This window comes from Apus apus, chromosome 15 (assembly GCF_020740795.1).
Source record: "Apus apus isolate bApuApu2 chromosome 15, bApuApu2.pri.cur, whole genome shotgun sequence".
NCBI lineage: Eukaryota > Metazoa > Chordata > Aves > Apodiformes > Apodidae > Apus > Apus apus.
In genome coordinates this window covers 14158739-14175242 of record NC_067296.1, presented here as the reverse complement: position 1 = coordinate 14175242, position 16504 = coordinate 14158739, and the positions used below count along the sequence as shown (strand labels likewise).

Below are 16504 nucleotides of genomic sequence, written 5' to 3'. Positions count from 1 at the left end.
ACCCATGCCCGAGCAGCTGAGGGGTGCAACACTCAGCACCCCCCGCACCCCTGGCTGGGGTGCAGAGGGGATTTGGGTGGCCCGGGGCTCAGGTTTGTGGTGCCACGTGTTTTGAGGGGAGGCGGGGGGGGGGGGGTCGAGGCAAGCCCTTCTCCCTGTGCTCCCCATCACAGCCTCGGGGAGCCGAGACCACTGGAAAATGCAGAGTTCAGGGTCAGCCCTGGGGAGATTGGCCTCAATCTGGGTTGATTTGGGTCCGGCGCCAAGAAAGACATTAGGAAGCGGAAGAGGATTGATTTATTCCCACACTGAGGTGGCCAAGAGCTCCCCAGGGAAGGAGAGGTCCTGTACTGGGGGTGGCATCCGGGGCTGGGAGATACTGGGTGCTGCAAATGGAAGGGCAGATTTCAGCTTTTGTTTTTGTTTTTGGCTTTTTTTTTTTTTTTGCCATGGAAGAGGAGACATAGGGCTGTGGACACCGGGAATGCTCCTGGCACTGGGGGTGGGAGCAGCACCAGTCCTCACCCCAGCCCTTCCCAGCTCTCCCATCCCAGCTCTGGGGGCACTACTGGGATGTGGACTGTGGGATCCATTCCCAGCTGGGCCATCCCACCAGGCTCCCTGGTAGCTTCCACCCACGGAGGAAGGACAGACCTGGGCAGGTCCCACATCAAATCCACTCACCGAACAGCCCAAATAACGACGAGCACGGAGATGAGAATTAAAAAATCCATAAACATTTATTCGATACAGCTGTTTTTTGATACATACAGTACATCGAGTTGCCCCTCCGCGGTGCTGGGCTGGTCAGAGCTGCTGTCACAGGACTCTCCAACTGAGGATTTGTCAATGATTAACAAAAAGAACAGATCGTCACAAATCGGGAGTTTATTATAAGATAGTTTACTGTTAAAACAATTTAATTTTTTTGCAAATAAACACTTTTTAATATATATATTTATATATTTATATATATGGTTACAAGTGATAAATTGAAAATTCCTTTTTTTTTTTCCTTTTTTGTTTTGTTTTGTTCCATTTTATTTTTTTTCCCCAAAATACACTTATGCACTAATAACTGGCATCGACGAGAGACATTCGGATATGCCACGGGATGGGTGTCACCAGGAGAGAAAGAAAAGAACAAAACACTCCCAATGGTCATGGGTGTGAGCAATGCTCCAGGACGGGGCAGCTCCACCATGGCCAGACTCAGCCCTTGCTCCCTTCCCAGGGGGTGACAGTGCCCTTTCCAAGGGGGTGATCGTGCCCCCACAGCACACCTGGCCTCGCTGGCACACGCTGGTCGGGGTGAGGGTCTCCTGCCCGTGGCAGCCCCCCTGTGATCAAAGCTTTTGGGGATGGCTCCGTGAGGTTCTCCTGTCCCCCAACCCCATGGGGGCTTAGCCCGTTCCTTGGGGATGTGTGTGGTGGGACTGGGGGGGTCTCTGCAGTGTCATGGTCCCCAGGGTGCTCCAGAGGCCCGTGTCACCCAGGGTCAGGCAGGGCTGCAGCCAGGGCTGTCCTGCAGCCCCCACCATGCTCCGAGCCCCCCATTTACTTACCGTGAGTGACCCCCCAAGCACCGAGTGGGGACCAGGGGGTGACACCGCTCCCCAGCACCCCCTGATCTTCACAGGCCTTTTCATTAACTCTAGGTTATCCCCCATGCCAGAGGGGACAAACCTGTGGCTCAGGCCTCTGGCCAGCACACAGAGGGCGGGGGGTGGTCAGGACTTGGGGGTCCATTGTGGCTGGTCCCCCTCCCTGCCTTGGGACAGGCAGCTCCCGGTATTCCCGGCATCGCTCCAGAGCCTTTCCCAGACAAGCAGGAGACCAGAAGATGTCTCATGGAGAAGGAGGCGGTGGGAGGACATACTCAAGCTCGAGTGATGACTAGTGGGGGAAAAAAATACCTTTTAAGGGGAAAAGAAGAACCCTGAATATTTCACTTTCTCACGAGATTTTGCTCTTGGCCAAGGCGCAGCTGTGAGGAGCCTTTCCCAGGCCCCAGGGTGACAGGGACATCCTCAGCACCAGGACTGCCATCCCCACTCAGAGACCTCAGACTGTCCTCGGGGTCTCCTCCGGGCTGGTGGCAGCCCGTGAGGCCACCATGGCTGTCCCTTCCTGCCAGGACACTCCATTGGAGACACTCTCATTACTGTGGCAGCATGAAGGGTTTGGAGCTGGACAATGACAGCCCCTTCCCCAGTTCCCCCCACCTGAGTGGCTCCTGGCAGAGCTCCTGCTCCAGGGCTCAGCCCCAGCACAGAGCACAGCAGCCAATTAATTATATGTTAATGAGAACCAAGCCCCATGGTGTCCCATGGAGGGGTGGGCTTTACAAGGTGAATGTCCAACACAGCAACTGGGTCCCCGCCTTCCCTGGGCCAGAAGCTTTGCTGGGGGCTTTCCCCTGTGGTGGGATGAGATTTAGGGATCCAGAGGCTTCCTCCACCCCTCCACAGAGATTTCACCACCAAACTCTGTATCAGGTCCCCAGCTCTGCCTGCTGTCCCCATCCTGCTGCTGCCCACCCCCCCCCGGGAGCCACCGTGTGCCCCTCCAGCATCACCTGAGCACCTTCCTGGGGTGTGGGGGGTCCCTCCTCACCCGCCCTTCCAGTGGTTATTGCTTCAGCCCATGGGCATGGAGCTCTGTGGGCAGCCAGCCCTGTCCCTCAGGTTCAGCACAGCAAAAAGCCATCACCCAGGACAGTGTCCCCAGGTCCTCCCTGTGAAAAAGACTTGAGATGGCGGGTCCTACAGTTCCTCAACTCTCCTCCCTTCCCTGGGGAGGCAAAACTGGTAACAGCGATGCCACCAAAACAAAGATGGGATGAAGCCCAAGTGGTAAACAGGCTGAGCCGCAGCGACTAATTAAGCTTTCTCACTAATTGCTTCGAAGCCCGGCACAACCAGCAGTGCTCCAGCGGGTTCCTTCACCCCCAGGAACAAGTCCAGCTCATGGCTGAGTGCGCTCAGCACTGGCTGCCCTGAGAAGCTACTCCAGCTTCAGACACCCCTGTTCCCCTCCCTGCCTCCGTGTCCATAACAACCTGCCAGTGGGGAAGGACGTTCATTATTACTGAGCAGCTCCTCAGAGCAAGGAACAATACTGAGGGCGGCAAAGAGCCGTGCAGGAAAGCAAGGGCTGAGGCTTTAACTGATTAAAGTAAAAGCAGAAGCTCTTCTCCTCCCCAATGCCACCTTCCTGGCTCCGCACTGGGGGAAAAAAAAAACCCAAACAAATTAAGGTTTACTGTTTTGTTACTGAGAGAAAATGTGCCCGTTATCCCAAGGACCGAGGTAGCCTGGTTTTTGTCTGGAGACGGACTCATCCTGGTCCAGGGATGGTTCCCTCCAGGCCGGAGCAAGGTGGTGGTAGTGCAGACACAACAAAAAGCCCAGGGAACAAGCAGGGGGCAGCGTGTCCTGCAGGGACTCCCCATTCCCCAGGACAACACTCGAGGGCTTGAATCCATCTCGGGGCAGCCAAGACTCACCCCGTCTGGGTCCCAGCCCTGAGGGACAAGGCGAGAAAGCAGGACCCATGATTGTCACTTGATGCTGTCCCCCTGTCCCCGTTACACACCTCCTGTGGCTGCAGTTGTGTGACCCAAGCCCCACTCCTCCTCCCTGGTCAATCAGCACCTTTGGGATGGGGCAGGATGGGGACCTGGAGTTGTCCTTTCTGACAGCTGGACCCCCCCAGCTCTGGTTGGGCAGTTCCACGGCTGCTGATTTGCCCTGACCCCGGCATCACTGCAGTGCCAAGACACAGCTCCCCCCCATCCCACCCACCAGGACACACCACAGCATTCCCACAACTTTCAGTTAATCCCTCCAACCTGACCGATCCTACAGCAACTCCCTCCCTTCTCCCATCGACTTCCAGGAGCGCTCACACCTCCTGCAGCCACAAACCCCCTGCACCGAGCCAGCCAAAACCACCACGGAACCAGTCCCTGCCGAAACACGTCCCCTCTCATCCCAAGGCCAAGGGAAAAACACAACCAGATCTCCCACAGCGTCCACTGCCAGACCCTGCCTGGCCACTGGGTCAAACATCTTTGGAAGCATCATCCTGGGAGCAGGGATGCAGGTGCTGCCAGCACTGGGGGGGGCTGGAGCCTGCTGGAGGCTCCCAGACAGGCAGCCCCCCACCCACCCCAGCACGCAGCTGCAGAGAGACCCCCAGCCACGGGGACCCCGCTGCTATTGCACTTTTCTTTCGCTCAAGTGTCACCAGTTTGGCGCAGGGAGTGAGAAGGGAAGTGACAGGCAGGGTGCGGGGGAGGGAGGCAGGGGGGTCCTGCCAGGCAGAGGGGTATGTACACAGGCAGGGGTGGGAAGGGTCCAGCTTGCTTGATCCTGTTTGTTTTCCAGTGTGAAACAAGGTCCGGGACTTGTTTTAAAGTGGTTAATTGGTATTTTCTGTCTCTTTTTTTTTTTTTCTTTCTTTTTTTTTCTAAAAAGGGGTGAGTGGAGGGTGGGGGGAGGGGAGGGTGGGGGAGAAGTGGGAAGGTGGGACGATGGGGGGACAGAAAACTGGGAGAAACCCCCACCCTGTTACCCTGGGCTGTAAACGAATCCTCGGAGACGAGTCTCTGAGCTGCTCATTTCTCGGGCATCTTACTGGCCCCCCCCTTCCGCTGGCTGGGGGGCTTGGGGACACGCTCGTCCCCACCAGGGCTGCCTTGGGAGCCTTCCCAGTGCTCGAGGGTTTTCTTGTGATTAGTCTTTGCTGCCACGCTCTCTCTGCCCTTCGGGGACATTTCTGGAGGCCTCTCCTTGGGTTTCCTCCCCCTTTTCTTCCCGTTTGTGCTCTTCTTTTTCTCCTCTTTGCTGGAAGAAAGCTGTTCCCTGTTTTTCTTTTTCCGGCTGGCCTCTGCGGAGGTTCGGAACCAGTTCTGCATCCATGGGGTGACATGGGGGTTAGTGACCATCCTGGGGCTGGGCACAGCCCATGCCTCACCTGCTCAAGCCTGGACCACCCCACACCCTGCTGGCATCACCTCCCTGAGGACAAGCAACTGGCCTGGGGGTGTTGGGGATCCAAAGGGGACAAGGAGATGACCCCCAGACTGTCCTAGCATTGCTGATGCTGCTGGGAGCTGCTGTGCTCTGCTCTTGGCAGACATAGATGGACAGAGCCCAGGGATGCGCTGGGTTGGAGCAGGGATCAGCCTGGACCAACGCCAGCTGCTTCCTTACCTCCGAGTGAGCCTTGATGATGTGGTACTTGACCCCGCTCTCGGAGCTGAACTCCTTCTGGCACAGGAGGCAGCGGTACTTGCCCACCGAGTGATCCCCCTGCAAATCAGAGCATCCCCCTGCAGTGCCGAGCAGAGGCAAATTCCCCGGAGGGAAGGCTCCATCCCCCCGGCTCTGCTGCCCCCCACCAAGGCAGGTCGATGCTTCAGCCTCAAACCAACAGAAAATAAATGCTCATTTCCAAAACACCAGCTCGGCAGGAGCTCACAGGAGCCTTCTGCTCCGCACCCTGAGCTGCAGCCACCGCACCGGCACCAGCAAGTCCCACGAGCTGGGAGGGCAGCAAGCGGGGGGTTCTGCTGCCCCTGCATCCCCAGCACTGACACCCTGTGTGTGTGCCAGGGGGGCTGGCTGGGCTGGTGGCCCCATGTCCTCACTGTCAGCAGACTGGGTATCTCCTGGGACTGAAGCACCATCTGATTTATGTCCAACAGACTCACCTAATTCTCCTTTTATGCTGCCAAAGAGGCGCAGCCACCCCTGGATTTCTGTCATTCCAGCCCTGGTGGGATGACTGATCTCCTGGCTCTGCCGCAGTTCACGGCACAGGGGAGATAATCTGCTCTCTACTGATGAGGGGTTTATGGATGAGCCCCTCACAGCGATGTATGTGCTCCCTGGGAATTTCTCTGTGCTGTAAATCTGGAGTTAGACAGGTCTTTTATTTCAGGGACAGGCAGGGTGCAGGCAGGCCTGGCTCTGCTTCAGAAACTCTAGTAAAAATCACCTCAGTGCATCAGTCCCAGGTGCTGCCTGGAAGCATCCTCTGCTCTCAGCAAGGCTTGATGTGTTTCAACCCATTCTGCAGGATTTTACAGCAGAGATCACAGGCCAGTGCTGGAGGGGCTGTGATTTACCCCAGATTTGGCAGCAGACGCAGCCACTGCAAAGCTAAATCCCCCGTAAGGATGAAAGTCCTGCTGGCAGCAGTGCGTGGGGGACACAAAACAGCAAACTCCCCTAGGGCTGACCCCCACACTCAGCCCAGACTTGCCAGACCTGAAGGGTGCAGCTCTGCAGTTAAATAAAATCCTTGTGCAAACGCCTGGCTGCTTTCTATGCGCAGAACCAGCCCCAAAATGGCTTCATTTTCTCTCAGGGAGCGTTTGCTGGTGGGCTGCCTGGTCTCCTGCCTGGCAAAGGGACTTGCCCTCCTCTCCTGTGTTTGTATTTTTACCCCGCATAAATCCAGCTTCTTCTGCCGAATCTCTGCAGCCCATTTTCTAAATGATCTCATTAGGGGTTGATGTTCCAGCAAGCGTTGGAGGAGCGCGGGAGTTTGTGTTTTTAATAACCACGGGGTATGTATTGGAGCTGCCTCCTGGAAGCTCAATTCAATGGAAGCTGCAGCTGGAAATGTTTCAGGGTATAAAGCTTTACCAGCTCTTCCTCAGTTCCAATTTGAGGGACCTACACTGAGCTCCCGACCCTCCCACCCTCCAGTGGCTGCAGGCCACCAGAGCTCGCTGCATTGCTGGGCACTGGTCTCTGCTCAGCTCCATCCCCAGAAGGCATCACACCAGGGTCCCTCTGGCTAGGGAAGCTGCTGGGCTTCCAGAGGGGCTGCAGGGCTGCCCGAATCGATGGAGAAAGACTCCATATTCCCACCTGGCTTGGGAAATGTTCAGCTTTCAATGCCCAGCTCCCTGGCTCTGGGCTGCTGCTGGTGCTGGAGCGTGTGTGAAGTGCTGGCCACGCAGGGCAGCTAAGGGCTTGTGGCCAACTTGGGGGCTGCAGGAGCCAAGCTGGGCAGGGGCTGCTGTGGGACAGGGACACCGAGGTGGGAAGGTGCCAGGCAGAAGGGCTTGTTCTCACTGCCCTGTCCCCAAGGCACTTGGTGTGCAGGGTCCATCACATCTGCCCAGCTTGATTCCCTCTGCCTTCACCTGCCTGTGGCTGTGGGTTTGATCCTGCCCAGGAGAACAGCGCTGAGGGTGAGTGGCTGGACCAGGACAGTGTGACAACGGGCTGAGCGGTGACAACTCGATGGGCAGTGGCACAGCTCAGCCAGCCCTCCCAGCCACCATGGTGCTTTAACCCTGGTTTCCCTTGGCCTACTGCTACCCAGGGGGAGAAGAGACAACCAAAACATAGCCCCACCTCTGAGCAGAGGCTGTGAAAGGAGGAACCTACCTTGTTGCAGTTGGCCAGGTGAGCTTTCAGCCCTGAGACGCTGGAGTAAATGGCTTCACAGCACTGTGGGAAGAAAGAGTTTGCCATGATCCCCCCCTCGCCTTCCTCCGTGCCGGGGCCAGGAGCCTGCAGTGCCAGCAAGGCCACTGGTCCCAGTGAAGCAGCATGAGGTTAATGCTCTGTTGGACGTGGAAGGCTCTGGTCACACGTTTCCTATTAGTGCTAATGGGAGTCATGTGGCCACATCCCTCTGCAATGGGCTGAGAAATGTCTCCCCTGAAACGTCTCCATGGAAAAACGTACATTTGTGAGCTGTCAGGAGGTCCCGCTGGGCTACAGGAGTTCTTGGAGCCACAGCAGACACTTAATGGAGAAGAGAAATCACCCGGGCAGCAGCATGACCAGTTTCTGAGCAGTGTCTTTTCAAAGTGCCTGTGTATGACATTAATTAGGCAGCGTGTCTCCCCCGGCCCTGCGGTAACAGCCGCGCTCAGAACTCCCATCAGCGAGGCTTTGTTTCACAGGATAAATCAATGGCCCAGCACGAGGGTGGAGTTCACCTCCCTGCCAGCTCAGGCCAAGGCTGCATTTCACAGCAAGATGAAGAGGACACACCACATCCCCGAGGCCTTTGCCTGTCCCAGGGCTGTGAAAAGAATGGCTTCACGTGGGGAAAAGCGGGTTTTGGGTGTAAAAAGGCTCTTGAGCACAGAGCGTGCAGCCTGCACCCCGTGTGGATCTCAGGAGCTCCCCAAAGGCAGCTCCAGAGCCTGAGTCAGGCAATGCTAAACTGTCAGACCAAGGGCATCCAGGGAGAGGGTGGCCCTGTCCCCAAGCCTGGTGGCTTGAGTGCACCAGGGGTGTCCCAAAGGTGAGACACACTTCAACCAGGCACGGCAGCAACCCCAGGGACACTGGGTGAAACCAGGGTCTGAGCATCACTGCCAGCTCAGGGGCCAACAAGAACCTGGCTTCGGTGGGTTCCTACCCCAAGATCTCCCCTCACCTCCCACAGACTGAGACCAGCCAGCCCAAAGACGAACCAAGACGGTCCTTACGTTGTTGGGACAGTTGATGTGGCCCTTCTCCTTCACTTCATTCTTCCAGTTTTCCAGCAGCCTCGGATTGAGCTTTGGAAGCCCCGGTCGGGTGTAATTGAGCTGCAAACAATAGAAGATGATTAGCAGAGCGGCACACACCAGTCCAGTCCTTGGTGGAGTCCTCACTCTTCATAGGGGTTTTGTCCCTATGAATCGGGGATGAAAACTAGTTGGGAGGCTTCTCCCAGAGATGTCATCTCCCCCCCAGGCACGGCACAGCAGGGGGGTGGCTCTGCCTGCTGCTGTGCCACCTCTGACCACCCTTCCCCACAAAACCCTCAGTGAGAACCATCAAATCTGACTTTTACATTGGGTCTCAGAATTTAGGTTCCTGCCCTTTTGGGTTTCTTTATTTTTTTTTTACACAGGCAAGCCGGGCTGGGGGGTGGCTGTGGGCTGGAGCAGGGAGGGACCACCAAGCATCACAGCCACCTCCACACAGGGCTGGCAGAGGGGAGGCTCCTGCTCCTGGGTCTCACGGTGGGGCCAGGCTCTGCCTCTGTATTTTTGGTGCATGGTGTTGGTGTGTCCCTTCTGACCCATTTCATAACCAGGAGAATGAACATCCCTGCACGCTGGGCAGAGGGGACAGATGCCAAGAGCCTCCATGGCTGCTCCCCCCATGAACGGGCACAACCCACCCAACAATGAAAGGCTCTTGTGTCTCTGCCTCTCCTCCTGGCAGGGTTGCTCTTCCCAAATGTTTTTAATTACTGCTTTATTAGCGACTTTGAGGTTTAGCACAGCCTTCCCAGCTCCCATTTCTGCATGTTCAGCACCAGCAGAGGTGGCTGCAGCACCTCGGTGCCTCACAGCTGCCAGGCTTGGCCCTACCTGTGGGGCTGCTCTCTGCCTGTCACCGTGCCACCGTGGCGATGTGGGCAGGGGACATGGGGCTGCTCTGCCTGCCGTAGCACAACTCCTGACCCAACGAGCTCGGCTGGGACCCATGGATACTGCTTGGGTCCCAAACTTGCCCCGAGAGGGAGCATGGCTGGGTGAGCTTGCACTTGGCACCCCAGTCTGTGCTGCTCTCCATGGGCATCTCCGAGTGTGAGGCACGGCTTCATCAACACATCCAGGCTGGCCGTGGAGGATGCACGGGCAAAGGGTGCTTGGAGAGGTACAAACCCAGGCCCTGTTTTGGAAACACGTCCCCAGGAACCAGAGCTCGTGGTTCCAGCCTGGCAGGGAGGCAGCTGGCTGGATTTCTTTTCCAGCTGTGACTTTCTTCTGATAAAGCTGCTCATTTGCCTTTGTCCAGCTCCCCCGAGCTGGTTTATCCCAAACCACCCTGCGAAGCAGAGCTCCCACCCAAGGGCTGGGGATGTGGAGGGCTCAGATAACAACCGCTCATTTCCACCCAATCTCAAATGATCCATGAGCTCCCACAGCCCCAGTCTGGGCACGCCTGGAGGAGAAGGGAGCCCGGGGAGAGCTGGGCTGGGCGTGAGGGGCGAAGGCCCCTGCGGAGCGGCGCTGCCAATGCCGCTCAGGACGGATGTGGAACAATCCCCCGAGCCCCAGCCCTGCTGCTGTTCTGCCCTGCTGCGCAGCTGGGGGAGCTGCCAGCAGAGCTCTCTGAAGCCCTGGGATGGTGCATCTACCAACCGCTTGGTTCCCCACCCGGGGAAGGCAATGCCACCTCCGGCAGAGAACACAGGAGTCCCTTTTTTGTCATTGATACTGAGAGCCAGGATGCCAAGTGGCCTCCTTAATTAAAAACCAATCAGTCCCACAAACGAGCAAACATTAATGGTAACCGCACGCAGCCCCAGCAACAACCTCTCCCTCCGTGTGTCCCTGGGGAAGAGACGAGGGGGGATGTTCAGAGATGTGGACTCTGCTGCTGGGAGAAAAATCCCTCCCTGCTCTCCTCCAACAGCCCTGCACAATAACATGCAAATCCCATGTCTTCCCGGCGCGCTGCGGTTCTGGGAATGTCAAAGTCATCTTTATGTCTCTATTAAGAAGCAGCCCCAGGCATGGAATATTTTATTCCTTTTTTTTTTCCCCCCCCCATTTATTTTCCTCAAACAGCCTGTAAGTGAAAATCTTCATGGCCAAACCATTAAGCGACTACAACGGGTTTTGGCCTCAGCCCATCTCTTCTGAACAGTCGAAGGATGCTGGGGTGGGAAGGCTTGTTTTCTTTGACTGACGGTTTTATTGAATTAACTTTCATATTTCAATCCTCTTTGCTCCCTAGACAGCTCTCCCCTTCCCCAAAATATATCACAGTAAATGAGAACCAGGCAGGCTGCCTCAGCCCCAGCCAACAAGCTCCCCTGGAAGCTGTGCTGAGGTTCCCAGTATGAGGCACGGCTCTCCCATTGCCCCATGGAAACCATGGATGATGCTGGGCAGGAGGCAAAGCCAGGACACACCCAGGGGCACTGCCCAGCAGCTGGGACCCACACATGGCTTGGGGTCACACCATGCTGGTGCTGTGAGCAAGGAGAAGAAGGACAGACTCGGCTAGAGCTGGGATCTGGTTTGGCCCATCAGTGACAGGAGTCTGCAGGGCTCAGCCTGGCTTATGCCTGGATCACAGAGCTCTTGTTTTGGGGGACAAACCCAAGCCATGCTCTTCTGCTCTGGAATTTATCCTGGTTCCAGGATGGGGTTTTCTTAAAAACACAAAGCCTGGCAATGACTTTTCCCCTTTACCTTTACGACTGGCCCAGGGCAGCCCTTCACTCCGGGGGGAAATGCAGCCTCCCCCAGCAACACCCAGACCCCCATCCAGCCGTGGGGAGGCGGACGGAGTGCCCTTGCACCCCATGGAGCAGCTCTGCATGCCTTCCTGTGCAGCACAGGGGCTGCAGGAGCCCAACACCATCACTGGCACAGAGCTGGCAGCACCTTGAAACCAGCCACTCCACCTTGAAGGAAAGCATCCCATCATGAAACCTTGGCATTTCCATGGTGTTTTCTCCTCTCTCACCTCTTAGGTGCCTCTTCCCTTTGCTCCAGGAGGCTGTTCCTCTCAATCCAGCCTCCAAAAAGGCTGAAGGCATCATCCCCTGACAGATCCCAGAGCCCACCACCGCCTGCCTCCTCCACTAAGCTGGGACCTGCCGGCTTCTCACTCCTTCTGCAGCTGCCCCAAGAATGCTCCCGGGCAGGCAACAGCCCCAGCGAGGGCCAGCGGAGGGTCGGAGCGTCAGCATCATCTTCATGGAGCTTCTAGCAAGAGGATTTTTCCCAGAAAAGCAGCAGGGGTGTGCCCTTCCCCATCTGACATCCCCAGCAAGCGGCCGTTGTGAAACATCCCATCTGTTTCAGCTTATCCAGAGGCAAATAAAGATCGGAGCGAGAAAATAAGACTCCAGTGTATATTTAGAAAGGCTGGATTTGGTTAGTGCAGAATGGAGGCAGCACAGGGCCTGGGATCGAGCAGCAATCGTTTATTCCAGTGCCATTGCTTTGGTGCAAAGGAATCCATCCTCTTGGGGAAAGGCAAACACATCCCACCACAGGCCACCAGCAGGATCCAAACCCATCGTCCCTCTCCCCCGCTGGGACCAGTTGCCACGTGGCCACAAGGACAGGTCACGGAGCAGGGGCTGCAGTGGGGCTGTCCTGCCAGGGGGCTGTGAACCCCTGCATCCCATCAGCTTGCTGAGGAGCTGCTTGCCTTCCCCTGGGGTAAAGCTAGAGAGGAGGGAAGGCTTTCTCTCTCAGCTTCCCTTGAAATCCACATCGACTGCTGGGACTGTGGCGGGTAAGTTGGGGATGGAGTGAGTCCTGTGCTGGAGCAAGTCCGGGTGGATCCAGTCATCACCAGTTACAGACAAGAGCTGGGAAGTGTCCATCATTCTAGGACTCTGGAAATCCTGAATTCTTTCTGAGATGGTGCAGGAGCAGTTGAAATCTGCCACCAGTCCCTGACAACCCACCTCTTTCCAGGTCCAAGCCAGCAAGGCATTCTGCAGGCCCAGCACAGTATCCCAACAGCTGGATATAGACCATGGGAAGAAGAGGCGGAGGTGGTGTGGTGGCTCTTCTGGGAACCATCAGTCCTGCTGCCCTGCTCATGGTTCACTGGTATTTGTCTTTCTGCTGCTCCAATGGCTCTGGATTGTCCACACCCAGAGTTGGTGTGATTTCTGTCACTTGGAGCTGGGAGGTTTTTTTCCCACACCCTGAACTGAAGAAACTCCTAACCTAGAGCAGTCCTGAGCAACGCAAGGGGCTGCACACAGCCTGCTGAAGTCAGCAAGCTCCCACCACTTCCCCAGGCAGAACCTGCCTCCCATCTCCTTCTAGCATAGCTTGTTGAGAAAAAACAGTATGTCCTAGACTGAACAGACTATGATTTTGTGTTGTCAAGGGAACGTGGCAGTCATTGCCAGACGTGCCTGCAGCCACACTCAGCTCTGCTCGTGCTCGCCCGCGGCACCGACCTGCCCTGAAACCCATCTGTGTGACACATGGCCAAGAGAGTGACCTGTGTGGGACCCAACGTCCCCGTCCTCCAGCCCAAGAAACTTGTTTTGCCACTTGAGAGCTGTTCCAGCTCCCCCCATGCTCCTCTTCAAAGCAAACCTGCCTCCACCAACCTCACAGAGATTCTTTGTGTTATTTAGCACCACGATAGGGGATCAATTCAACAATTAGGCTCTGAACACAAGAAATGTCTCATAAAAAACTCCTGCAACCACAAACAGCATTTCAAGGTGCAAATCTGCCAGCAGCTGAGACCTTTATGCTGCTTCTGTATGTCAGCTTGCAGATGGGCCTCCTGTCCAGGCCTGGGACTCCTGGCTGCTCCCTCAATCTCAATAGAAAATACCCAAAGTCAAGAGTAAGGGAAGCAATTTAAGGAGGAAAGTGAGGAATCCAAGTGCTGAGGCTGGAGGGGGGAGAGGAGAGCACCACACCTCTCCTCCCACAGCCTTTGAAATGAAACAGCTACTTGAGGCTCCATATTTTATGCTGTAAATGCATTGCAGCTGAAGTCATCTGGAAATCAATTACAACACTGAGCACCAGGGACAGAAAAAGTTTTCAACCAGATTTGGTCCTAAAAGCCCCAGCTCTGCTCCAAGGTAGGTGGCAGGACCGTGGCTGCAACCCCTCCTATCCTGGCTACCTCCCTCAGATGCTAGGGGAGGTAAAGAAGGAGATGCTGGATTTTCACCTGGGTCACTCCTTTTTCGGTACAGAAGGAGCATTCCTGGAGGGAATTTCAGCTCTGAGACACTTGCAAGAATCACCTCCCACAGCCAGAAGGGACGTTTGATTTAACATGTTACTCCAATGCCCCCATGAAGCTCAAGACCTCCAGGGAAGTATTTCCCAGAAATCAAGGAAGTGCCATGGAAGTGATAAAATTCTGCCTGGGGCATCTTTACTCTCTGACAGGGGAATGGAGACTGTTTCAGACCCTGTTTCTGCTCTCTCCATGTGTCTGTGTTGGCTGCCAGCCCCTATTGCACTGCTGACCATGGACCAGAACTGACCTCCCTCTACAGCATCCTGTCCAGCACCCAGTCCAGAGTCCAGCATCCTGGGCTGGACTTCGATCTCTCTGCTGCCCACAAAGCACCACCTTTTGCTCCATTTAGATTTGGTTCCTGGGAGTGGAAAGGGCAAAGCTGCCTGCTGCCAGGTTTGCACGGAGCCTCCAAACCACTGGGACTCAGCCTGTGCTGGGTGGGCTCCCTGGCAATAAATTTGCCATCACAGCTGATTGATTTAGCGCTCAGAAAATGTGCTCCACAAGCCCTCAGCCAGCTGGGGTCACGCTGGCGTCCCAGGAGCAACCAGTGCAAAGAAAGCAAAAAAGGAGAAATCAAGGCTTCTCACCCGCTTTGTTTCAGGCACCAGGTCATCCTTCATCCTCCTTTTGGTCCAGTCCCTGGCGAGCTCATCCTCTGCTATCTCCTGAAGGTGGAAGACGGCGACTTGTGCCGACGTCCGACGGATGCGGCCGCTCGGGGTCCTTTCGAAATCCTCTACAGGGCTGGGCTCCGGCTTCACCTCTGGCTCCTCTGGAGGCTGCAAGGGAGACAGAGTCAGGAAGGGCATGAGGAGGGGTGAAGCAGTGAGCTCTCCATGATGGGGATGCTGGGGCTTGTAGAGACAGCACTGTTCTGAGCATGGGGACAAAGGCAGCACCCCCACCTCCCCCAGCCTGGCAGAGAGCCCCGTGTGACTGACAGTGTCCTTTTGCTCTCCCACGTGTATCCATGTCTCCACTTACTGGAGGGAAGGAGTTACTAGCATCAGATGCACTATCATAGGGAACAACAGCACAGAAAAGGATGCTCCTCAGGGATGGATCCTGCCACCCCAGTGCTGGTGAGCAGTTGGTGCTCACTTGCTGCAGAGGGAGTGCACTGAGCTCTGTTTTTTTTTCTCCCTGCAGAGCACGGATGCAGGGTGGGCTGCAAACAGACCCACAGGCACCAGGGAAAGGGGAACGCTGCCCTTGGCTCCCCGCTTTTTCGGGGAACACCCCCCGACACCGCACAGCACGACATACACGTGTGGTTGATGAGAGGGAGACAAAAACCACTGGTCCAACATCTGCACCTGCCTTGCCTGGCGCGGCCATGCCTGGCTCTGTCCTGCCCACAGGCTCCGCAGCTCTGCAGTCACCCTCGGGGGGGTCTGGCCCTGCTCCTCGGGCTCCGGAGGCGTCCGGGGGGTTCCCCGAGGCCGCGTGCTCTGACCGCACGTGGTAGTCATGGCCAGCCTTGGATTTGTACTTCTTGCCACAGTGTGGACAGCTGAAGACAGGCTTGTCAGCCTCAGCCAGCTGCTTCCCGCACCGCTTCTGGTGGTACTGGTAGCCCATCAGGCTGGAGAAGTTGGCCACACAGCCCTACAGAGACAGGGGACAAGGGGAGGGTTAGAAGGGGCTGGGGTTGCGTGTGCCCAGGTCAGAATGTTCAAGGTGTCTTCACTCCAGGGAGGAACATGTCTCACACAGCCCCTTGGGCAGAGCAGCTCTGCCAACCTGTCCCCTCCAAGGGATAGGGGTCCCCGGCAAAACCCTCTCCCCCAAAAAGCCATGCACATAGGCACAACAATGCCACTGGTGTAACTTTCCCAACACACTGACAGAGCTCCTTGGACTGACACAGGGCAGGCAGAGAGAGGAGATGGCACTGGGAAGGCACTGCTTGACTGGACAGCAAAGCATCCACGGGGACAAACCTCTGCCACATGTCCCCATTACCTGCTTGTGGCTCATCTGCCACCAGCTCGTGGCCGTCTCTCGGTGCAGTTGGGTTTATTTTCACACTGTGCCCAGGACAGCACCAGCTCTGCCCCTCTCCGAGCTCAGGAGGCAGAACCTGCCCCTCCAAGCTCCTCAACCTGCCCTATGCCCACCCTCCTGCTGGGACAGCCTGTGGCTGGAGTACATGGAGCCAGGGGATGGGGATCAGGATGGCTGAGCTAAGGTGGAGAAGTGGAGCACGTGGTGAGCCTGGAGAGCACATGTCCCCCTCAGCATTAGGACTCACTCCCTCCACCTTCTCACAGAATGAGGAGCAGGAATTGTTCTCATACCTCATTGGGGCATTTCAGTTTTCCCATCTGCTTTAGCACTTTCCTCAGCCTCTCCCGCTCTTCCTGTTCACCAAGTCCAGCAGTTTCCACAGGAACAGGCTGGAAACAAGGGAAGTTACAGAGTCAGAAGCGACAGAGTCAACCATTTACTCATGTCCTCTGTGCCAGGAGTGAGTGGTGAACCTCTGCCTCGCAGGAGCTGCCCTTGGCTGGCGGACCCTCTCATCAGAAGAGCTGGATCTCCCACTGCTTTACCACATGCTAACGCCTTCACTGTTACGTGCCAGATCTGCTTGTGTCTTTCCTGTGTTTGCACCCAAAGGGCCAGCTGAGAAAGCCAAGAGCAGCTCCTGCACAGAGGAGCCACCAGCCAGACTGAAGAGCAGGAGATTAATGCACAGGTAAGAGACAAGTCACATCTGGCAAGCACAGGACATGGAGAAATGCAGTTATGCCTTGCCCTGG

General features: G+C 56.3%; 1 protein-coding gene across 2 annotated transcripts in view; it reads right to left on the bottom strand.

Moving 5' to 3' along the window:
* Positions 1-715: 715 nt before the first annotated feature.
* The window catches only part of ZNF512B (zinc finger protein 512B), a 30416-nt gene continuing 14627 nt past the window's right edge, over positions 716-16504 (bottom strand). Inside the window, exons 11-17 of one of the 2 annotated variants that reach the window (XM_051633020.1) lie at positions 16040-16138; positions 15060-15347; positions 14327-14518; positions 8471-8572; positions 7413-7475; positions 5220-5318; positions 716-835 (exon numbers count right to left, since the gene is read on the bottom strand). In XM_051633020.1, the coding sequence (XP_051488980.1) occupies positions 722-835; positions 5220-5318; positions 7413-7475; positions 8471-8572; positions 14327-14518; positions 15060-15347; positions 16040-16138 (957 nt within the window). In that variant the 3' untranslated portion in view covers positions 716-721. Of the gene's footprint in view, positions 4916-5219; positions 5319-7412; positions 7476-8470; positions 8573-14326; positions 14519-15059; positions 15348-16039; positions 16139-16504 lie in introns of both variants that reach the window. The other variant, XM_051633018.1, reaches the window with a different exon arrangement.